The sequence below is a fragment of the Palaemon carinicauda genome, chromosome 6, assembly GCF_036898095.1.
Source record: "Palaemon carinicauda isolate YSFRI2023 chromosome 6, ASM3689809v2, whole genome shotgun sequence".
NCBI lineage: Eukaryota > Metazoa > Arthropoda > Malacostraca > Decapoda > Palaemonidae > Palaemon > Palaemon carinicauda.
The window spans coordinates 149238013-149263289 of record NC_090730.1 but is presented as its reverse complement, the minus strand read 5'-3'; the positions used below and the strand labels follow the sequence as shown (position 1 = coordinate 149263289).

The 25277-nt window shown below is 36.8% G+C and overlaps 1 protein-coding gene across 6 annotated transcripts in view; it reads right to left on the bottom strand.

The window, feature by feature from the left end:
• The window catches only part of LOC137642718 (uncharacterized), a 139710-nt gene that overhangs the window by 97358 nt on the left and 17075 nt on the right, over positions 1-25277 (bottom strand). For 2 of the 6 annotated variants that reach the window (XM_068375528.1, XM_068375530.1), the window contains one exon: positions 12388-12447. The exons of 2 other annotated variants lie outside the window; for them this stretch is intronic. In XM_068375528.1, the coding sequence (XP_068231629.1) occupies positions 12388-12447 (60 nt within the window). Of the gene's footprint in view, positions 1-12387; positions 12448-18243; positions 18304-25277 lie in introns of all 6 variants that reach the window. 2 more of the 6 variants (XM_068375526.1, XM_068375529.1) reach the window with 2 other exon arrangements.

Below are 25277 nucleotides of genomic sequence, written 5' to 3'. Positions count from 1 at the left end.
GCATTTATGACAAAAGCCGGGCAATAGACATCATATACCTCGACTTTCAAAATGCTTTTAACAAAGTTCCTCATAAAATATTAATGCTCAAAATTAGAGCACTAAGCATCATTCACGAGCCAGCTGAATGGATCAAAGATTGGTTAACAACCAGAAAACAGAGTTTTAATCGATGAAGCAGCTTCAGAGTAGGTAGCTGTTACAAGCTGAGTACCGCAAGGATCTGTCCTTGGACCATCGCTATTTCTGATATACATTAACGACATAGATTTAGGATCAACTAGTAGAATAGCCAAATTTGCCAATGATACTATATTGGGCATAAATGCTACGAACTCGGAACACGTAGAATCCTTAAGAGAGGATCTAATGAAGCTAGGAAAATGGTCGATAAAATGGCAAATGCCTTTTCAACTGCGGGAAATGCAAAGTTATGCCCATAGGTTATAGTAACCCACAATCAGATTACTCGCTGCTGGGTAATGAAATAGAAAGTGAGGATCAGGAGGAAGATCTCTGTTACAGTATTATCAGCAAGGATTCCAAGTTCACCAAACATAGCATAAAAGCTGAAAAGAAAGCATAGAAACTAATAGGCTACATAAAGAGATAATTCATACACAGAAACAAAGACACTGTATTACAGCTGTAAAAATCACTAGTAAGACCTCATCTAGAATATGTAGTCCAATTCTGGGCTCCAGTATTCGGAAGGATAGATAGATAGACTAGAAGCAGTACAAGCTAGGGTCACCAAACTAGTTCCAACACTAAAGCAATTTGGTTACATACGGAGGATGGAACATTTGAACTTATTTCATCTACAAACTCAACAACTAAGGGGACAGTTAATGGAGGCATTCAAAATTCTTAAAGGAATAACAAATGTAGATTACAACAATCTTTTCACGCTTGGCACAAATCAGTCCAGAAGTAATGGATACAAAATGGAATTGAAAAGATACACCACCACTCAATGTGGCAATTTCTTTACATACAAAATAGCATATACAAGGCAGACAGTAAACAGTAACAAGGTAAACGAGTTCAAGAATGAGTTCAAGAATAAGTTAGACACAATCATAAGACTAAATGCTTGAACTAAATCGCTCTACAAAAGAGAAAACGGAGTCTCCGCGGATGGACTAAAAAGTCTTTGAGACATCCAAAATCCTTGTAACACTCACTCACTCACTATTTTCAAATGATGGCAATGATGAACGCATCATACCTATGACAACAGAAAAGGAGAGTTGTGCGAGGTACTGCTTAAAATAGAGACTTAACCTTTCCTTCCTTTTAACCCCTCACCCCTGAAACTTAAATGTTTACCATATAGTAATATATATAATTAATCATATATTGTATTTTATCAACACAAAAAGGAAAAACAGCACGAGTTCTGAAAGAGAAAATGGTGGAAAATCTTGGCATTTGTTATAAAAAAAAAAAAAATTATTGGAAATATAGGGAACATATATGGCTTATATAAATATAATACAAGCAGACAAAATGGCGTGTGTTGATGTTTGGCATGGAAAAACTGGAAAATTATTAAGAGTTTCCATAATGAACAATAATTGTGTATTAGAATATTTAAACGTAGATGTGTGTGCGACTGATATCACATGAAAGTGGATCTGACACAATTAGGTTTTATGTCTCCAAAGCTGTTTAATATCTTTATGGAAGGACGATGCAAAAATTCTAGAAAAAGATAGCAATTATAGGGGAAAAGTTATATGAGATAAGAAAAGAAGTCATGAAAGAAGTGAAGATGGAAAGATATTGTAGATAATCAGTTCTGAGTGGAGATCATGAAGAAAAACTGCAAAACTGACGTAGTTTCAGTGCATACAAAAGGAGAAAATTCGGAGTAAACATGAGCAACAGTACTGTTTGGAATAGAGAGTAAAATGAAAATCAAGAACATTAAGCAAAGTTTGTTAATATGATAAGGTAAAAGATTGGAAGGAGTCTATCTGCATAGAGATTTGAGAGTAAGCACATTGGATGATGGCTGGATGAAATTGGCAGCAGTGTCACAGAATAAGCGAAAAAATAAATAGAGTGAGCATTCAAGATCATCCAATCTTCTCCTAAAGTTGGGTAGTAAAATAAAGGCAAAAGAGCATCTACAGCCCAAATATACAGTATGTCACGCTGTATGCTTTTTGAGACACAGAATTAAGAGACCAAGCAACCGTCTCAAATTTCCCTTTAACCAGATGCCAATATCAATTAAGGTGGATAAACAGCATCAGGAAGACCAAGAAAGTTCAATAGAAGCATAATTGTAGGGTAGAACATAAAATCTTGATATCATTGTCCCCATCCCTTATTCTGAGAAACTTTTAGGTTTAACGTATTTTTGTACTTAAGAAAAATTACACAGCCTATGTGAAAGTAAAATTCTAAGAGAGCTCTTAATTGCTCAGGAAACTTTCTTCAACCACTAACAAGAGCTGATAGAGGTACATTAATATTGTAATATAAAGCATCTGTTCTATCCATACTAGATCATAAATGGCAAATGTACGGATCAGGCTCAGAATCAACTTTACACACACTTTGAAGAAGATCAGAACTCACAATAATCCAACATAAAGCATATCAAAAAGTTTCCGAACTATGCTCTGTGACCAACCTGAGCTTTAACAATATTAAGAGACATACCTTAATATCTTGCAGAAAATGCAAAAACAAACCAAAAATACAAGAGTAAAAAAACAAAAAAAACAGGAGACAAAGGAGGTAGTTGCGAATCTTGCAGAAAACCAAAGGCGAATGACCAACTAGAACTACGGAGATTATGTGTTCACTCATGATGCCACTATAATGAAGCAATAGCAACACATATGGCCATGGGAGTATTAGAAAAAATGGGAGCTTCAAAATACAGTTCGTTTTTGTGAAATCAAGTTATTAAACCCATCATCACCATCACGGCGTAGTAAGGAATACGTCATCATTATCATCTTCCACGCCTATTGACGCAAAGGGCCTCTGTTAGATTTCGCCAATCTCTATCTTGAGCTTTTAAATCAATACATCTCCATTCATCCTTTCTTACTTCATGTTTCATAGTCCTCAGCCATGTAAGTATGAGTCTATATATTCTATTAAGAAATATATAGGTCACTTTTAAACAATGTTCTTTGTCTTCCAGTTTTCATGTATAGTATATGGGTTAACTGTTAATTAGTCATGGAAGATGTCTCAGCCTCTGAATTAATTATGTAAGTATTGAACGGAATATAGTCTTCTAGGAGTAAGCTAATGCCATTCTTCTTTATATCCATTTTAGAGCACACAACATTGAAAGATTATAACGCTCATTCAATATCACAAAATTAGGGACTAACAGTTCACTTCCTCTTTCATTACAAGAATCAGATTATTCTGGAGAAAAATTACTTTGAACAAAACCAAATTATCCCCTTACCTGTTACCCAGTCTTTTTTTATCCATGAATATTTGCATGTCAGCCTTGAACATAATATTCCCTCTCTCATCCAATATATCTTCAAGTCAAGGATCTGTTTGGATATACAGTAGACTACTCCCCACTTAATGCTCATAATAGTAATACATCAAAATTTAGTCCTAAAATAATACCAGACAGTTGATGAAAATAGTTATTTCATCCAAAAAATTACTTATACTGAAGGAACTATCAATCCTTAGGAAAAAACACTAGAATCCACATTGACATATATAAGACAAAAACAACTGTGCAAGCATATCATCTAACAACCACAAAAAACCACTGGTATATACCACAAAAATGCTGGAGAGAGGTGGTTTATTTTCATGGTACAATACTCCCATAATGTTCAGTGCTTCTTTCTTGAAGTTTGGTTTAATACAGTACCAATGTTTACCCTAAAACTAGTTTCTCGTCCCATCATCTTCCCTTTCAATAGGCACAAGCCTCAAGTAAGTATTGAGACAAGCTGTCGGTTAGTGGCAATAACTTCAGCATGGGTTAACCACAGACCCTTGGTCTTATCAGTTCTTTCGTCGCCATTGTTTTGTTAAACCGACGTTTTTCAACCCACCAGATTGTTATTTTTTGTGTGATTTGTAATTATAAAATGAGGGATAACTTCTGGATTTGTTAATAATTCCTGTGAAATTTGTTCAAGGAAGTTATTGGGCAATTTTGATCCTCATTCTCTGTCTTTCATGCTGGGAGTAATATTATCATTTTGTTAATCGTTGTGAAAAACATGACACGCTTACAATTCCTTTCATGAAAAGGTATGTTCAGATGGTAGCTAAAATGTAAAAGGAAATTAACATTTAGTTCAGGTTAAAATCCAGAGAAGACTAGGATATCTGATAGTCAAGATTATTATGATGATGCCACAATAACTATTAATGAGAGTTTAGGGTTCGATAGTAACAAGCTTTATTAAGCAATCTACCTCTTTTGCTTCATTTGTTAAATCTAAAACCAGTGTCTCTTTGGGCAAAGTCATTGACTATAACTTATGTTGGCCAGGATTGAGCCCTAGGTAAAGTCCTTAAAGTTTGCCAAGCATTTCTGATGCACCAATCAATAAGATTCCTGTTGGTGCAAAAGGCAATCGCCTCTTTACGAGCCTTAAACTCGAGAATTACTTCAGGTCATATACTGCTAAACCATCTTATTTCCATGATCTCCTCTTTACAACCACTGGATTCTGATATAGAAGACCCGAGCTGGTAACCTGGATCCTAATATCCCTTAAATATTTCATAGCAGTTTAGTTCACCAATTGATAAGGATTCTGATGGTGAAAGAGTTGATCACCTCTTTTCAAGCCTCGCACTCAAGAATTACTTCAGGTCATTCTATTGCAAAACCATCTTATGTTCGTGATGGTCTGCTCTTTATGACTACAGGGTTCTGTACAGAAGACCGAGCTGGTAGCCTAGATACTAATACCCTGCCGCTTACTGAAGTAAGCGCTCATGACCAACCACTTTACTGCTATATTAATGGTGTGACATAACATATGGTTTCTGTGGAACAGGGAACAAGTATATCAGAAAAATCTCTAATGAAGTTTCAGCTGGAATTGAACAATTGCATCATGTAGCTGGAATTGAACAGTTGCATCATGTTTTGAACACCAGTAAGCATTGGACTAATGAAGGCTCAACCACTAATACCTCTCGATTTTTCCCAAGGGATGTTAACATAGCTGCTAGTACCTTATCTACTAAAGTGAAGCCCTTGACTAGCACAGGTATAAAAGTTATTGTTCAAAGTAAACAAAAGGGAAAGTCTGCAGTTAACTTTTCAGAGGATTCACCAGGCCAGGAAGGCAAAGATGAGGATAATATAGAAGAGGCACTTGACTCTGATAAGGTTATCTCCTTTTCAATTGGGAAGGCTACTTATTTCTGAAAGATATCCAAATAAGTTGCCCCAGATAAGTTCTGATAATCCTTATTCTTCTAAGCCTCTAAGACCTCCTCTATGATGACTTATTAACAACACTTTTCCCAAATCTTTATAGAGTTGATAAATTATTATCTCAAGTGTAAAGAAAAGCTACTAACCAGTTTTGAAACCTTTTCTCCCACAAAAACATTCAGTAATCTATAACAGTTCATTTTCTCAGACCCATCATCTATGTAAACATGAATATTTTTTAATACAGGTTTGTCAAGCAAGTTGACTAAATAATGCTGTTTGTCAGTTATAAAGTTAGGAGTATTTTTAAAATACTCTCTTTTGCAAATTATATACTAGAGCTTATATCAAATCTTACACGATAGAAGTTTGCAGGTCATCAGGATCTTGATCTTATTTAGAATTACCCAACATTTTTAAATAATACTATTTCTGAGGAGTCTTCTGAGGCTGCAACAGCCTTCGTGAATATTATGGTTAGGCTTTGGGGAAAAAAAAGTGTTCCTCTATGCTTAGGGCAATGTCTAATTTCTTCCCTATTTTGGATCCTATATTACACAAGGATAGAATCTATATGGTGGTGGTATAAGTGGCTTTCAGTTCCCAAAGTGAAAAAAGTAACAGTAATAGACCATCAGGATTTTGCTCCAACAAGCATTCCAGCCAAAATGCCAACAGGATTTGTCAAACAGATCCCTGTACGAGGAAGGCTACCGCAATTATATTAAGTTTGGGAAATCCTTCTTCCTTAGCTGTGAGTCTGTCCATGGTTAGAAGGTGACTAACTTATTCCTCTGCCATCCAATCCTCCCTTGTCTATGAAACTAATACTTGAAGTCATCTCACTATTTAGGCAAATGGCCAAGTTTTGAAATTTAGATTGAAAAACTCCTATAGAAGATTGTGACAGAAGAGGCCTTGAATATATCTAGAGGATTCTAAAGTACAACAGATTGTGTTAGTTTGCAAAGTGTCTGTTCAAGAGGTTTCAATTCTAAACCGGTTTACATTTCTCAGCAGGTTTTCAATTGAAATACGCTCCACAGTCCTGGGGCAGTAAGGGAAGAATATTGGATGTTTTCTATAGATGACCTCACATATATATACTTTCACATTCCTATTCAGCAAATTTTAAAATATCTCCTTTGGTTTGTGAATGCTATGAAGGTTTACCAAATCAAGTGCCTGTGTCTTGGTCTCGGGACTATTCAAACCTTAAAAAGTCTACACCTGGATTATGGATCCAATCTTCTATCAAATGAGATTTCTGGGAATCAGGGTTCTTTTGTACATGGACTACTGGCTATACCTGGACACTTCATTGGAAATGATTTGGGTTCAAGAAGTATGGATACTTAGGTTGCTGGAAAAGCTGAGAATCTAGAGCAATTTCTTAATGTCTCTCTTGATTCCAACAAAGAGAATTCTATATTTAGGAATGATAATAGCAACAGTTCCTTTTTGGGTTTTTCAGTCAGACAGGATTCAGTCTTCTTTTATTGTTGAAAAATGTCAAGCAGATGAAATCGCCCTCCGTTTGGATGTGGGTTAGACTGCTAGGAACAATGACTTTCCTAGATAAGTTTGTTCCAATGAGTCACCTGAAGATGTGAGCTCTCTATCATCATCTCAATCAGAATTGCAACAGGGTATTCAAACTAGACATAATCTGTATTCCAGTGATGCAGAACTAACTCCAAATACTACTTTGGGACCAACTTCAACTATTGCTTTGGTGGGACGATCCTCGTCTGCTAGCGAGGGTTCCAGACCTCTTTATTTCATGAATGCTTCATTATTATTATTGTTATTATTATTACTTGCTGAGCTAAAACCCTAGTTGGAAAAGCAGGATGCTATAAGCCCAGGGGCTCCAACAGGGAAAATAGCTCAGTGAGGAAAGGAAACAAAAATAAAACATTCCAAGAAGAGCAACAAAATTAGAATAAATATCTCCCAAATAAACTATAAAAACTTAACAAAACAGGAGGAAGAGAAACAAGATAGAACAGTGTGCCCAAGTGTACCCTCAAGCAAGAGAATGATGATGAAGCGCAACTCTAGATTATCATTATCTTTCAGGGAAGTGATTGAGGAAAGTCAACTCTGTATATCAAGTGCCTGGAACTTTTACCAGTTTACAGGGTTTCAGGCTCAGGAGTCACTTCCTGATTCAGCGGCAAAGTCCAAGCCTCTTAAAGCTATGGTGATCAGAAGGAAAAACAGAATTTAACCACTCCTAATGATGAGCATCGAAATCACCAGCACAAACAAAAGAGGCCTTACTATCATCTTAACTTATCTTAACCATAATGGTAAGAAGGCAATCAAAGATAAAATCATTCAAGTCTGGATTCCGAGGACTGGTCAAATCTGGATTTCTATCCGTTTCCTCCTCCTCCATGATTTGAGCTGTGATAAACTGAATGTATCTCAGAGCAGCAGAAGAACTCTGATAAGTCCCTTTTGAGCTCAAAGAGTACAGTTTACAGATCTAAGGCGTCTGTTGTTGGAATGTCGAAGGCAGTTACAATAAAAGACCAATATTTTAAAACAACTGGTTTTGATTTCTGTATATCCAAACACATACACCTTACATCTAACCGCATGGACATTATCCACGATATTTTCCGAGACAAAGGGTTTTGAATTCATCTTATAAAACGTTCCTGTATCCTTTCTTACTTCTCCAGATTCTAATCTTCAAAAGGCGACATTCTGCAGTATATTAGAGTTTGGCTTTCATTCCGAAAAACTGTCAACTAATAATTTCAATAAAAGGTAATACTGTAGAATGTTTATTTTGATTGGTGTAAAACCCAACCACTAACAGGGGGCAAGCCAGCCTCAACTTAGTGCCAGTCCCAAGCCAGAGTAAATGGGGAGGGTTGGCAGCAGGAAAGGCATCCGGCCATGAAAAATTAGCCAACACCAATATGGCCAGTGGAGATTGTGAGATTAGAATTAGTTTTGATTGGTGTAAATCAAGAAATGGTTCAGTGACTATAGTTTAGATAATAGTTTTTTTTGCTATTCCATTTTTATGCAAGGAAACTGTCTATTTTAGCTAATCAAGAGTTATAAATCCATGCTGAATACAGTGCTCAAACATCTAAGCATGGAATTATTTGATTTGGGTATTATTGCTGATTTATTTAGGTCTTAAATATTTAAAAACCTCCAGTCATCTGAGCAATTTCTTGGAATAAAGATGTAGTGCTATAATATTTACAGTATTTTCATTCTGAACCCCTGAAAGATCTTTCTGTTAAAGATTTCACAGTCAAGACTTTTCCTGTTGACTTTAGCTGAATGGATTGGTGATGTTCAAGCTCTTTCAATTGATGAAGGTTTTTGATAAAAGCAGACTTTTCTCATATACCTACATTCCAAGCTAAGAGCGAAGAATGACAGACAAAAGGTTTGTATCAATTTTTTTCATATTTCCTCTGGAATAGAAAGTTGATAATAAATGAGAGAATAAATTTCTTTGGCCTGAGAGAGCTGTTAAGTGTTATTTTGACAAGACTAGGGGCATTAGGGGAAAGGGCTATAATTTACTTTAAGTGGTAAAGGTTTCGAATTGTCCTCTTTCCTAAAAAGCTTTTCCCCTTCTTGTTATAAGTTTAGTCACAGAGGCACATAGGGAATTAGATCAAAGTCAGATGAAAGACTTAAAAGTTTAGGCTTCATGATACTGAAAGTGCAGCTACCACTCTTAATTTCTGTAGGATTCTTTCTTTGGAAAGAGGCTTGGCAGCAGCTTAGTATCATACCAAGTCATTTTTGCTAAGCATTACCTTAGAGAATCATAGTTTTCTTATCAACATTGCTGGGCTTTAGGTTCTATGGTAGCTGGGATGCATATGGGAGAAGTTCATTTTAATTGAGTAAATTTAATTAAGTTATAGCATTCGTTTTTTCTTTTGATATACACAGTTGGGTAATATATATAAAAATGTAAATGTAGTTCAATATTAGGGTTGTATTTAAGAACAAAATTTGGAGGCTTGAGTTATAACAAACGACATTAGAAATGGTTATTTACCATGGTACTAGACTAAGAGGCAAGTCTCAGGGGGGCTAGATAAATGTTAGTTTAGGAATTTAAATACTTTATCTCTTTCCTTCACTGACCCACCTCCATCACAGTGAGGGAATCAGCCCTATGAGCTCAGGGAGTTTCATAGAAATAAATGGTATCTTAATAGTAGAATCTATCATTTCAAGATTACTTTGATGTTCATATACATAACCACCGTCATTCCCAATGAAAAGTGATGTCAGGAGGCTAGTAATTTAGTTTTGACTTAAGGAATGGAAAGACAAGGGATCTGTGACGTACCCACGCCAAGGTTACTGCCATTAGCCCCCAGATTGTCTAAATTTATTAGAGGTTTAAGCCTATTGAAAGAAAGCAAACATGAAATTTTTAGTTTAAGGATAAAAAATCTGTATTAAACGAAGCTTTAAGAGAGAAACACTATGAACATTAGGTAAGTATAGAAATAAATTTCATTTTTAAAGTTTCATTTTTCAAGTGCTTCATGCAATTTACTAGATTGATGCTCCCATTCAATAAAATTTTCTTTTTCACAGAGCTTAGCAGCGACTTTGTGTGTCTAGATTGTGCTTTTAATTTTTTACTCAAAATTTGGATATTATGAGTTTCTTTCACAGATGGTCAGTCTGTACAATTTTGCGTAACCAAACAGGTACAGCATGGATTTTCAGGTGCATACAGCACATTCCTTTCATGTAAGAATATCAGAAATTTATTATTCTACTGCAAATCCCAAGAATATTTGAAAATTCTAAAAATCATTTGGATAAAAGCTGATAACAGTTCTAAATATAATTAATATACATTTTGTCAGAATCTAAGTAAAAAATTAGCTACATGAACTCTTTAAATAATCTAACAAAATCTAATTCCTATATGAAAATGACAAATGCTGTAAATTTTAAACTTCAGTAAACATCTCCAAATTCATTAAGCATCAAAAGCAGCTTATAATACGAAATTTTAATCAAAAGCAACTCGCTAAAAGCATTTATCCATTGCGCTTGTTTATAAAAATCAAATTAACTGCACCATCTTAAGAAAACTATCCTTACACAAGCAAGAGAGAGATTTAATGCATTGTGAAAAATCACCTTTACACTTTTAATGCTGCAACCAGTAATATTTAAAATTATCCTCAGCTTTCAAAGAAATTTTCTAATGTTAATAGTTTGGCTCCAACGATGACCCTTTCTAATATATGTATTTCAAATCACTAGAAATAAGTTAATAAAATCCTTAAAAATTATTAGTTTTTCTTAAAATCGAGATTCCTTACACCACACCTCACATGCCACATGTTAACTATCTGTACATCCCCCAAATTGCATGATAATTACATGTATTTTTCCCCGGGTGAGATATATATTTCATATGAAAAAAAATATTAAACCTCATAGCATTCATAAAGAAGCAGGAAGCTTTGCTTGGCAAAAAAGTGTCATATAACCCTTTTTTTTCACACGAAGTTTATGAAATCCAGTTACAGATCTCCACTCACAGATGAACATATATGAAAGAATCAGTGTTGCTACATCAATCACAGATGAACATATATGAAAGAATCAGTGCTGCTACATCAATCACAGATGAACATATATGAAAGAATCAGTGCTGCTACATCAATCACAGATGAACATATATGAAAAAATCAGTGTTGCTACATCAAATACTTTTTAAAATTTTGACCAACTTGCCAAAGGCATCCAAAAGTGCGTCACATTGAATACTGTTATAACAAATGAAGTGTTCTCATGCATTTATAACTTCTATTTAATTTTTTGGTGTTAGAAATTTCTATTCTACTGTACCGTACTAAATTTTACCAATCTGTCCCACTGGATATAAAATGTCTATCACAAACTGTCCATCCCTAAAAAAAAAGTAGTATTCATAAGTAATTATAGCTATTACACCTCTGAGAAATATAATAGTTCCAGTAGTTTATAACTACAGGAATGTAGGAAAATTTATCCCCGATCGCTACCAAAATTAAAGCATGAAACCACCACCTACTTGGAAAGGTTGCCCATCACTTCCCTACTTCCCTATATAGTACTGTACTCTTCTATGAAATAATTTTCATGTTCCTAAACATTTCAAATATAAAAGTACATTGAGTACATTTACTATTACTGTTTGGTTAAGATTCCTTATCTAGCCTTACCAATTACATGCATGTAGTTTCCTCTACGAGCTTTTGTTGGATTATCTTCAAGGGTAAATCCATATCTAATTCTGTAAACATCTTCCAAAAGCATCCTACCCTATGACAAGTCTGATGTTACCTAATAACAAATCTACTCATAACTACCATAATGAGAAACAGATAAAACTACCGGTAGGCCTATTTTCTCCCTAGTTTTTACGATCTCTAGTACAAGAATTTATTTTTGCTCAAGTTAATCAAGAACATTTAACAAGCAATATTTTAAAATATAAAATGTACCTGCTTTATACATATTACTACATATATCATGCTCAGCAATCCCAGTAGCAACTGATGCAAAACTTTTGTATCTTACCTGCCCAAAACTTTTAGTAATAAAACTTAGTTAAAAGCATTATGCAAAAGCATAACCAAAACCATATAAGAAAGTCGTCATGGACCAATGATTACATCAGCATTGGCCAAGGTGTCCCTTTTAGACAAATCAAGATCAGCCTAAGAATGCCAAGAACTGCTACAATAGGAACATGGATGGCTTACTTATCAGTAACACCCACACTGATCTTCAACTCAACTCATAATTACAATAAATACACTTGCATGCAAGGTATGGAGAATTAATAAGCTTAATAGAGTTTTAGTAAAAGGTTTCAAGTGTCCTGCACATGGAACAGACCACTTTGAATGTTTACCAATGGTTAAAACATGTGCAAAACAACCAGGCTATATAAAAATAACCTTACTCACACAGGTTGTTGATATATGGCTTCTCCTAGATCCACAAAAGCTCCAGACATCCTTCTATACCTGTAGAATCACCAACCACCAAATGAAATAAGAGTAAAAACTGACAATTCTATTTAAACTAAGCAGTGCATTTCTGAAAACTATTCATAGGCAGAAGGAGTGTTCTTAGTAAAAAATGCAAATGCATTACATAGAGGCCAATATGAAATTACCAAATAGATTAGAGATATAAAGCAAAATCTAGCCCAAATGCCTACTTAACTTTCCATAACTTGTAATCCAAAATTTAAAGTATCACTATCATAAAAACTAATCAACAACAATTTACTACTTTCATGAAAAAATAAGCTACTGTACTGATTTATTTAACAATTCTTTTATCAATGCTATATTTCACACTAGGCAAAGGACTCTGTTCTCAAAATTAGAAATTATTTAACATTATTCCCAAGTGGTGACAGTGGCATCTTTGTATGAATATAAATAATCAGCAGATGACTGTTTGGAAAAAGGCAATGTTTTACACACAAAATCTGGTCAGAATAAAACAAACATCCAAGAGAAATTCCACAAGAGGAGTTCTACAAGAGGTCAGTGATACATGCAAGGACAGATAATCAAGAAAAATTCATAAACCATATGCTAGTCTAGTTTATCATTCAATCAAGACTAAAGGGAAACATGGGAAAAGTAAGGTTTCTGTAAGTCTTAAATGGCAAAATTGATGTATTTTAAATTCCAATTCTTGCCTCTTCATAACTTAAGCTATACCCGTCGTGACACACGACGTAAAGATGAATTTTCTTTCATGCAAATAAAATATCCAATCCCATACGGGTTTCTGGCAACAATAACATTAGTAGCACTTGAAAATAGAATACAGTAGTTACTAAATGTTTCTCCCAATATGTTTACTGTATTATTTCACTCTTAGAAATAGAACAAATCCCCTATATAACACCTTTAGTAACCTCCAAATCAACTTACCAATAATCTATAACACCTTTAATAACCTCAGTGTAAACTTACCAAAAGAAAAAATTCAACCAGCTCTTTAAAAAAATTCACTACATTTTGACACCATACTTCATCTATCATTCAATAGTTTGGATTCTAATTAACATTCATTAATTTCAACAGATTGAACCAACTGCAGTAAATCCTTGTATCAGACTAATTGAAATTAAGCCAGGAATTACTTCATCTTAAGAAAAGAGCAGATGGTCAAAGTTCCTCCATAACAAAAGCAGTCCAGAGCCATTTAAATAACCCCGTCACTATTATAGAAAGGAACTACCTTTAACAAAATAAAATTGTTGTAAATAAAATATAGCATTCAGTGTGATGAAACAGTCAAGGAAATTCATTATGAGGCATGTATACAAGGATTCTAGACTAGATAATGGGTGAGAAATCTTGTCTTACACAAAGTTAAATCCTCCCAACCAAATGGGATCGTCTCTTTATATATAAAAACTAATAGGGGAAAATTAAAGTAAAACTAGACAAATGCTACACTAAACTCTTCACTGGAAGTACAGTACAGGAAAGTCAATAATTATAATCATTCCTTGTCCCTCGTGAAGACTGATTTTGAGCATTAAAATCAAGCACTGTGATAGATGAGGAAAGATTTGTAAATAATTAGTGCCTGCTTCCCCAAAATAATATTGACCATCAATATGGCAGTTTCCTTTCACTTCCAGTATTGTTTCTTGGCATACAGGACTTACTAAGTACAACGATTATACATACATATAACAAGGCTTTTCCCCCAATTTTGGGGGGTAGCAGACATCAAACAAATGAAACAAAAAGGGGGACCTCTCCTCTCTACATTCCTCCCAGCCTGACAAGGGACTCAACCGAGTTCGGCTGGTACTGCTAGGGTGCCACAGGGATATTCTTAGTGCAATGTAGAACTGACAGTTCTAACCTACTAACCGTTCCTCAATCCTGTCATATGTAATCTATTAATGTATTCTTAACTTCTTCAGTAATTTCCTGTACAGTATATTATATTTGACTAATCATTTTGATGTCTTATTTTTCCCTTTCTTCTATCTTTCTGCAACACATTAACTTCAAATAAATTCTCTCTTGTTTGATGACATTAACAGCAGCAAGACTAAGATATACTACAAGTATGATATTTTTGTCTTTTTACCTTCCATGATTTCTAATTTGCTTATCGGACATTTTTTAAAGCAATGCAAGTACCATACAATCAAATTTTGATGCAATGAAAGACAAGACAATCCCTCTCTATACATATGCATGAAAAAGACAAGTTTTCTTCCAGACAACTCCCAAAGGCTTGAAAAATAACCCCAGTATGGTAAATGATAAATAGTTTTGACTACTGCTTACAGGGTAAAAGACTTTCATTCAAGCAAAATTCAACTTGAAGAAAATATCCAAGAGTGCAGACTTTATGAAACCAACGACAAGGGAACTTATTCCTTCACTTATTTCATAATAGGAAATACTCAATTCAAAATAGTAAATCAAGAGTAAGAGCATTAAACAAAAACATTCAAAGAATAAAAAATTATGATCCCTCTATGAGATTACCAAAATAGTATCTCAATGAACTGCATATGCAGATCTACGGTTATAAAATGAAAAAAAAAAAAAATAATGGGGAAGGCTAATCAAAGTTCATTAATGTAAACAGTCAGTAATGTAAATAAAAAGATCAAAAAGTGATGAGGGGTTCAACAGCTTCAAAACAGATAAAATATTTTGAAGATAATTTAAACAAATATAATTACAATTTCTAATAGTAATTATATCATCATCATCTTACACAAAAAAAGTGAAGATATTAAGAATGGTAAGTGATAAAAAAAAAATAAATAGCCATCAGGCAGCAGCGTTAGACACGGTTGTGCAGGATACCTACCACTGAGAAGGCCAACAATTAAAGAAAGGGTATCAATATGGACATGGAAATATGGAAATCTATGAGTAATAAACGTAAGATAAAAGAGAATGGGAAGAAATCACAAAAACTTATAAAACCAGGAAAACGATGTAAAAACTCAAATGTGGATGATGACAATGCTTAAAAGTGTCGATTTTCACATTTCCAATATAACATTAACACCTTTTACTCTCTTTTCAATATACTTCATCATAACAGACAGAACCAAGGGAAGCTGCAATTCACATTCAAAACCTGGTATTACACAATTTTTAAAGCACACCCTTAAAACCACAAAATTAAAAATCTAATATTCTGTTGGCTAAACAATGTTATATAAACATGAGTAAGCCATGCCAAAAGCAAACACAACTTCCTTAAAAAGCACACTGTATACTTTACCGTAAACCCCACATATTAACTCTGCTAAAGATTGTGTTACCATATTATTGTTCTCCCAATTTTCTTTTTTTCCCCAATTTTCTCTTTTGATAAAAGTTAATCCGTTCCTATTTTCAACAGAACAGCAACCCCAAATTCAAAAACTTTGTTTCTCAATAAAATCATACTAAATATAATAAAATGAATGGCTCTATTGTCATTCACTGCATCAACTTGGCATTAATACCTCTAACTTTACTTGAAGCATGTATTCAGGAATACAACAATTCTTCACAGAAGAAAGAAGAGCTTCATTAATTCTCAGACAAGTATGCATGCCACAAGGGTGAGCATTTACTTACTATCCTCCTCCATCAATCCAAACTACACAGCATGTAAATATCCAAAAGTTGGAATAGGAATAAGAAACTCCCAGTAAACCCAGGACAAACATCCTATACTGCTTAGTCATTATTAAAGAAATGGGAAGAGCCTTTGAAGCATATTGACAAACTAAAGATGTATTATATCAATACTGAAAAAAGTACATTACTTAAAACTCAAAATCTATGGTACCCAAAAGGATACTAGGCAAATGCAATTTGCTATCCCAAGGTAAACAATTAACGTATTTTAGAGTAAGTGTACTGACAAGAGGTTTCAAGAACAAATTCTGCTATATTGTAATAAGACTCGGCTAGTTATCGGGTGCTCAATTAATAATTTGAGAATTGAGACAGAAAGGTATATAAAGATTTGCTAAGTAATCTACTGTAATACTATACAGATCTTTTATGGATTTGTTCATGAATCATCAAACAAAATCCTTATGATTAAGCGGCAAAAGTATAGTCTTCTCCTAAACTTATCATTACCAACTTGACTAAATTTATTTCTGAGAAACACATTAGGTAAGTCTTCAATTGCACAAAAAAATTACTTATTGAGAGTCTTTTCAAGATTTTCTGTGATCAATCTATTCTGAAAAAGTTTTAATTCTTTTATTCTACCTTGTTTCGAGTATTGTTCTCCTATCTGGTCTTCAGATACTAAATCTCATTTTAATTTGTTGGACAGGAGCTTACAGTATTAAATTTCTTATTCCTGATCTAGATAGGATTCTCTGGCACTGTCATTCAATTAGTTTGTTATGCATGTTGCATAAAATTCTTCCAAATTCTGACCATCCCTTGGATTCAGATCTTCCCGGAAAGTAACTTCTTCTCCATAATACTAGGTATACAGTTAATTCTGATGGTCATGCCTTCTCCATCATAAGGCTCAATACTACACAGTACTCCAGAAGTTTTATTCCAGCTGTGACCAAGTTGTGGATTGATCTTCCTAATTGGGTAGTTGAATCCTTGGAACCTTTAAAATTCAAACTTGCAGAAATTTTTTTTTTATGTTGAACAGGCTGACCTAAGTTTATTCTTATAGATTATATATGAAAGACCTGTTGAAATTCTGTCTCCTTATCTTGCCAAAAAAGCTCTATTTCTTGGCAACTAGATGTTACAAATGCACAATGGTCCAATTAAATTCTCTATTCTTGGTTTCCACTATAATGTTAAAAGCTTCTTTGAACGAGAGATACCAAGATGCTCCAACAGTTTCACCTCACAGACTCTATAGTTCAATGTGTACTTTCGGATGCAGAAACATTAGAGTGCATTAGCGTTGAGATTTCTTTTTCTCAAGGCCAAACTTAGAATTGATAGGATATCAATGTTCACAAATTAATAAAAGATTCCAAGGACTTTATAACATGGGATCCCTGACTTCAAAAGGTCCTGGGGTCATAAAATAGGTCATATCATGAAATTGTCTGACATGGAGGCTACTGTCCTATCAACTGGCTTTTTTTTTTTTTTTTGAATACTTAAGAATAAGATCATATAGCAAAGAGCTTCAGCTTTCACATATCAAATTTATCCATCTTGCATCTACCTTCCTGATGTATTATCAGTTGACAGATACCTCCAAAAAGTAATAACGTGTGTGTATAGAGCTATAATAATGTGCACAGCCCGTATTGTAGCCAAATCCCATGACACTGTATAGCCAAGAAAACAGGGGGTTCCCCCTAAGGGCATGAATACTTGATAGACAGTTACACAAGCTCTAATAGAAAAATGAAATTAAATTGTTCAGCCAATTATTGTATTTTCAGAATCATATAAAAAATTACTTTATTACACAAATTAAACATTAGGAACTTTGCTTTAAAGCTAAATCCCAACTAAAGACACCCATTTGTTTTACATATTTCTCCCAAATATAAATACTTTAAACAAGAAAATATCATGTGTAACACCCCTATCAATACTACAGGTTTAAAATACCCTTCATTTTATTTAACTCCGATTAAAACACAAGTACAGTTATAACTAAATGCCAGAATCTGTAAATGTTAATCATAAACCAACATACAAATTTCAAGAGCCTCTCTACAACAGCACTTGAACAATCATAATACACCAACTAGAATAGCAAAACTCGGCCACCACCAAAACGAGCAAACCAAAGGGGAAAACAAAATTACTTACAATGGTGCCGCTGCAACAGCTTCATGGAACTCTGTGATAACCTCGTTGGCCTTCTGTACTCTGTGGCACCGCAATATCCCAACAGCATAAAAAAAATCCAACCAAAAAATAAGTGAAAAAAATAAAGTGCAAAACAATAGCAAAATACACTCAGGAGGTGCAATTCAAACAAATTGATAACAAAAACTTCTATAGGTCGACAAAACTAAAATAGTGAAATAAATACAGACAAATTAAACATCTTTAAGCAAGAGAGCAAATCAAGCCTGGAATGTCAAAAAGAAAAGAATAAAGGCTTTCAATAAGTCTAGTTTTTTTTTTTATTCTGAATTTCTCAATGATTGTAGAACCCCAAAATTAAAATTAAAATTTCAGGCCATATTTTGCTAAATAAATAAATGAATTGAAAAAGCAAAGAAAATCTATTGCAAGAGAAGAGTCCCAAATTGCTATCAAATTAATAAGAGATAAAAAGCTACAACGATACAAATATTTTAACAAAGTATATAGATATACAGAAATCTTCACTTAAACAAGAAGCAACCAATGCACATGGGAAAGAGCAAATACCAATGATGAAAAACAAACAAGGGTAAATCAGGGATAGCAGTGTCTTCTTCATCCCCTGAAGAAAGAGGAAATTGATATTGAGATATTGAGATGGGAAGAGGTCATATTGGCTGCAAAATTCACATACATTAAGGATATTAAACTATGGAGGTCCCATACAGTATTAAGGTCTCAAGAAGTTAAGACATATTCAAGACTGAAACTAGCATTGACATTTAAATAACAGATCTAAGGGACAGGTTAAATAGGTGCAGTAAAATCACAATGATTAATATCGGTCATCAACCTCAAAATAAAAAAAAATTGATATTAAATATGGCCTGGGAAGTTACATTTCATCAAATATTCTTATTTTTAATGAATGGTAATCACTGAATAACTAAAGGTTTTCTAAATTTCATCTTTTATATAAATAGCAAAACCTTTGGTAATATAAAATTACAATTCACATCATTGTTATTAAAAATTTAAAAATAAACATAACCCAATGATCAATGTCTTCCATGCAAAGCTTTTACGTATTCAAAATGCTAAAAAAATCAGCCCACTATATAAAGACAAAAGAAATAATAAATATATTTTCACCCAGGCTCAATCTACTCTCAAGAAAATAACCTGCATACATATACATAAAGCAAATCAAAACAACAACTAAAAGCAACTTATGTACATTTTTAGCAGTACAAAAATATCTGTACAGTAGTGTAAATGAGTGTCATTTTATATAAAAACTTATGGAATCCTAAAACAATTTTTTTTTTATTTCTATACTCCCCCGATGTCCCTAATGCTTTTCTTTTGAAGCCTGTCTTACATCGACATTTACCCCAGGTTTAGGCCTCATGTACGGTATTGAGATAATCTAGTGGTTAACAGCATTAACCTTGGTTTAGGTACTCCATGCATGGTTTGTCTTTCTGTCTTCAAATTGACTTGCGTTTGATAAAGCAACACTTTGCTTACCTTCTCCAGACCATAAACCTTATGAAAGTCTTCTTAGAGTTGTGGTGGCTTATGTGGTAAAGTCCCTGACTGGTGATCGCCAGACTGGGGTTTGAGTACCGCTCAAACTCGTTAGTTCCTTTGGTCGCTGCAACCTCACCATCCTTGAGAGCTAAGGATGTGGGGTTTGGTGGAGCCTAAAGGTCTATTTCCTGAGCCATTAGCAGCCATTGCCTGGCCATCCTTGGTCATAGCTTGGGTGAAGAGGGGGCTTGGATGCTCATCATATGTTTATATGGTCAGTCTCTAGGGCATTGTCCTGCTTGATAGGGCAATGTCACTGTCCCTTGCCTAACGGCCTTTAAACCTTTAAAAATTATCATAAGAGATTTCTTCTGGATTTCTTAGTAATTCCTGTTTAATTTGTTCAAGGGACTTACTTTTGGGCAATCATGATCCTCATTCTCTTTGTGTTTCATGTCAGGGCCACTATTGTTTTACATCATCATTATGAGGAATGTAAAGGCCTTACGTTCCCTCTTATGAGAAAGTATTCTCAAATGGTAGCGGACCAGATTAGAAATTCTAAAGGAAAATAACTTATCTAGTACAGGAGCAAATCCGAAGAAAACAGGGGATGATGATGGTGATGATGATAATGCCACTCAAGCCATTAACAAGCTCTTGTCATCTTTGGCTTAATCTGTTGAAGCTTAAGGATGCCAGCAAGAGATTCTACCCAAAACTAACCCAGTTTTGAACCCTAGCCTAACTCCTCAGTTTTGCCTAGCGGTTCAGGTGCATCAGTCAGTAAGGATTCGGACAGTGCAGACCGCATAAAAGGATTGATCGCCTATCTTGGAGCCTCACACTCAAGAATTACTGGAGATCCTTCTGCTGCAAAACCTGCTTAGTCCACAATCTGGTCCACTCATTCTGACCACTGGATTCTAAGGAAAAAGAATGAGCTGGTAGGTTAGATCTTAGTACCCCTTTCCTTGCTAAATTAATCACTCATGAGAAACTACTAATTTTCACTTACTAGTACGTGGCATATCATATAGTGCAATGACAGTATATTGAATAAGTCTTTTAAACTTTCATAGCAAGCAATTCTGATCCTACCTGCCCAGTTCCCAAGCCTAACCTAACTTCTCAAGTTTAGTGTACAGTAGTAGTAAAATGTTATTTTCCTTAGTAAAATAAATTTTTGAATATACTTACCCGATGATCATATAGCTGTCAGCTCTGCTGCCCGACAGAAAAAACCTACGGGCGGAATACGCCAGCGATCGCTATACAGGTGGGGGTGTACATCAACAGCGCCATCTGTCAAGTAGGTACTCAAGAACTCGATGTCAACAAAGAACCAATTTTCTCCTCTGTTCCACTGGGTCTCTATTGGGGAGGAAGGGTGGGTCCTTTAATTTATGATCATCGGGTAAGTATATTCAAAAATTTATTTTACTAAGGAAAATAACATTTTTCAATATCAAACTTACCCGATGATCATATAGCTGATTCACACCCAGGGGGGTGGGTAGAGACCAGCATTACATGTTGACATTATGAGCTAAGTATTCCGTATTTCATTTTAGCAGTTATTCAAAATAACAAGCATAAAATAAATAAGTACCTGGTAAGGAAGAAGACTTGAACAATTACTCTGCCTTTTTAAGTACGTCTTCCTTACTGAGCCTCGCGATCCTCACAGGATGCTGAGCGACTCCCAGGAGCTGAAGTATGAAGGGTTGCAACCCATACTAAAGGTCCTCATCAAAACCTCTAATCTAGGCGCTTCTCAAGAAATGATTTTGACCACCCGCCAAATCAAGTAGGATGCGAAAGGCTTCTTAGCCTTCCGGACAACCCAAAAATATTTCAAGAGAAAGATTAAAAAGGTTCTGGAATTAGGGAATTGTAGTGGTGGAGCCCCCACCACTACTGCACTCGTTGCTACGAATGGTCCCAGAGTGTAGCAGTTCTCGTAAAGAGACTGGACATTCTTAAGATAAAAGACGCGAACACTGATTTGCTTTTCCAATAGGTTGCGTCGAATATACTTTGCAGAGATCTATTTTGTTTAAAGGCCACGGAAGTTGTGACAGCTCTAACTTCGTGTGTCCTTACCTTCAGCCAAGCTTGGTCTTCCTCATTCAGAAGGGAATGAGCTTCTCGTATTAACAGTCTGATAAAATAGGATAAAGAATTCTCTGACATAGGCAAAGATGGATTCTTAACTGAACACCATAAAGCTTCAGACGGGCCTCGTAAAGGTTTTTAAAATAGAACTTAAGAGCTCTTACAGGACATAATACTCTTTCTAGTTCATTTCCAACCATACGATAAGTTTGGAATATCGAACGATATTGGTCAAGGCCGAGAAGGCAGCTCGTGTTTGGCTAGAAAACCAAGATGTAGAACATGTAGCCGTTTCGGATGAGAATCCGATGTTCTTGCTGAAGGCATGAATCTCACTGACTCTTTTAGCTGTGGTTAAGCATATCAGGAAAAGAGTCTTAAAGGTGAGATCTTTCAGGGAGGCTGATTGAAGTGGTTCGAACCTGTCTGACATAAGGAATCTTAGAACCACGTCTAAATTCCAACCAGGTGTAACCAAACGACGCTCCTTCGTGGTCTCAAAAGACTTAAGGAGGTCCTGTAGATCTTTATTGTTGGAAAGATATAAGCCTCTGTGACGGAAGACTGATGCCAACATGCTTCTGTAACCCTTGATAGTGGGAGCTGAAAGAGATCGTTCTTTCCTCAGAAATAAGAGGAAGTCAGCTATTTGAGTTACAGAGGTACTGGTCGAGGATACGGATACTGACTTGCACCAGTTTCGGAAGATTTCCCACTTCGACTGGTAGACTCTAAGGGTGGATGTTCTCCTTGCTCTAGCAATCGCTCTGGTTGCCTCCTTCGAAAAACCTCTAGTTCTCGAGAGTCTTTCGATATTCTGAAGGCAGTCAGACGAAGAGCGTGGAGGCCTTGGAGTACCTTCTTTACGCGTGGCAGACGTAGCAGGTCCACCCTTAGGGGAAGTGTTCTGGGAACGTCTACTAGCCATCGAAGTACCTCGGTAAGTTATTCTCTCGCGGGCCAGAGGGAAGCAACTAGCGTCAACTTTGTCCCTTCGTGAGAGGCGAACTTCTGCAGTACCTTGTTGACAATCTAGAACGGAGGGAATGCATATAGATCTAGATGTGACCAATCTAGTAGAAAGGCATCTATATGAACTACTGCTGGGTCCGGGATAGGTGAGCAAAGTATTGGGAGCCTCTTGGTCATCGAGGTTGCGAAGAGATCTATGGTTGGCTGGCCCCAGGTGACCCAAAGTCTCTTGCATACATCCTTGTGGAGGGTCCAATATGTTGGAATTATTGTCCCTTCCTACTGAGACAATCTGCTATGACATTCAAGTTGCCTTGGATGAACCTCGTTACTAGTGAAAAGTCTAGACCTGTTGAACAGGAGAGGAGGTCACTTGCGAACTCGTACCATGTCAGAGAGTAGGTCCCTCCTTGCTTGGAGATGTACGTCAAAGCAGGGAGTTGACCGTGTTCACCTCCACCACTTTGCCTTGAAGGAGAGACCTGAAGCTTTTCCAGGTCAGACGTACTGCCAGAAGCTTCTTGCAGTTGAAATGCATTGTCCTTTGACTCGAGTTCCATAATCCCGAGCATTCCCTACCGCCTAATGTCGCACCCCAGCCTACGTCCGATGCGTCCGAGAAGAGAACGTGGTTGGGAGTCTGAACAGTCAGGGGAAGACCCTTTCAAAGGTTGATAAAAGTCCTTTCACCAAGTCAGACCAGACTTTATCTTTCCGGAAACCGGGATCGAGACCGCTTCTAGCGTCTTCTCCTTTTCCAGTGAAAAGCTAGATGATACAGAAGAGGACGGAGGTGTAGTCTTCCAAGTGACACAAATTGAACCACGGATGACAGTGTCCTAACCAGACTCATCCACAGCCTGACAGGGCAGTGTTCCTTCTTCAGCATCTTCTGGATGGATAGCAGGGCTGGGGGTTGATCGTCTTGTTCAGCAATGTCCTCATCAGAGGGTTCCTCATCCGAAACTGATGAGGAAACGGCAACGGAGTGGGCAACGTCTGACTCGCTGAATCCGGTCGCACTGGTGGATGCGTGACGGAGCCGGACACAAGATCATGGTACTGCTGCACAGTCTGTGAACTGTCAACCATGGGGACGCGAGGAAGTACAGCGTCAACCCGAAACTGTCTAGACTGTCTGGGTTGTGCAGTCAACCCCCTACCGGGTTGCTGAGGTTGCCGCACTGCGTCACAACAAGTCACCTCTGCTGGTTGTTGAACGTCTTCCTAGTGACACACTGAACGTACACAACCACCTCCGAGAGTCGCTTAACGTCAACGTGCGACTGGCAACCCACACTGGGTCGCACCGGTGGAGGAACCATCTCAACTGGCGGACGTGAGTAGGATACCTCAGCGTCAACAGGGCGTACAACCAACTGGTAGGAAGGTTGTTGGCTAGAAGGTTCTTCTCCGTAAAAAATCCTCTATCAAGGACTAAGCTTGGACTGCATGTCTTGCAACAAAGCCCATTAGGGTCTATGGGAGCAGGTGTGGCAACAGACGGGGTTAGCGACTGAAGCGGAACCATTTACCATCCCTGGAAGCATTGTTATGCTTTAATTAAAGTCCATAGGAGGCTAAGCCGCTTAAGGCTCCTCTCCAAATGACAGAGTCCTCAAAGGAATAACAGAAGGAGGGAGAACAGCACTCTCTCATCTACAGGAACCATGTCCGAGAAAAGCTAGGTTATCTCAGTGAGGGTCTCACTGGTGCATAAGCAGCAGACCAGAAGGCAACGTTATGTAACTGCTTGACAGTCTGTGAACTGTCAAAAACTGAACTGTCAACCTCAACAGGTGCGTGAGGACATACAGCACTGGTGCATTAGTAGCAGACCAGAAGGCAACGTCATGTAACTGAGCTGGCAACAACCAAAGCTGTGTGGGGAAGCCTCAACTCCTGACTGACTAGTCTGCTGCGGGCGAGTGGCGGTAACCACAGTGGGTTGCGGAGGCTGACACACCGTGTCAAAACACGGCAGCTTGTGGTAGCTCACGCACGGCAACGGAGTGCTCCGTGTGTCTGTGGGAGTCAGCATGCGTCTGGCAGGGTCGACTGCGCATGGGTGGAGGAGCTCTCACAACAAGAGTGTGGGAGCAGGCAGCCATGCTGGGCGCACAACCGTGGCAGGTTGTAGGCAAACGGGTGCATCGTCAACCTTCTCCGCAGTCGGAGTGTGGGAGCAGGCAACAACCAAAGCGGAGTGGTGGTGCGTGGTGGGGACTGCCGTGGGTTGCGGAAACTAACGCATCGCGTCAAAACACGGCAGCTTGACTCCACCTTCCCACTGCTGATGCGGTAGCTCACGCATGTTAACGGAGGGAGCCGCACGTCGGCTAACGTTAACATGCGTCTGGCAGGGTCGATTGCGCATCGGAGGTGGAGCTCTCCGCAGCCGGAGTGTG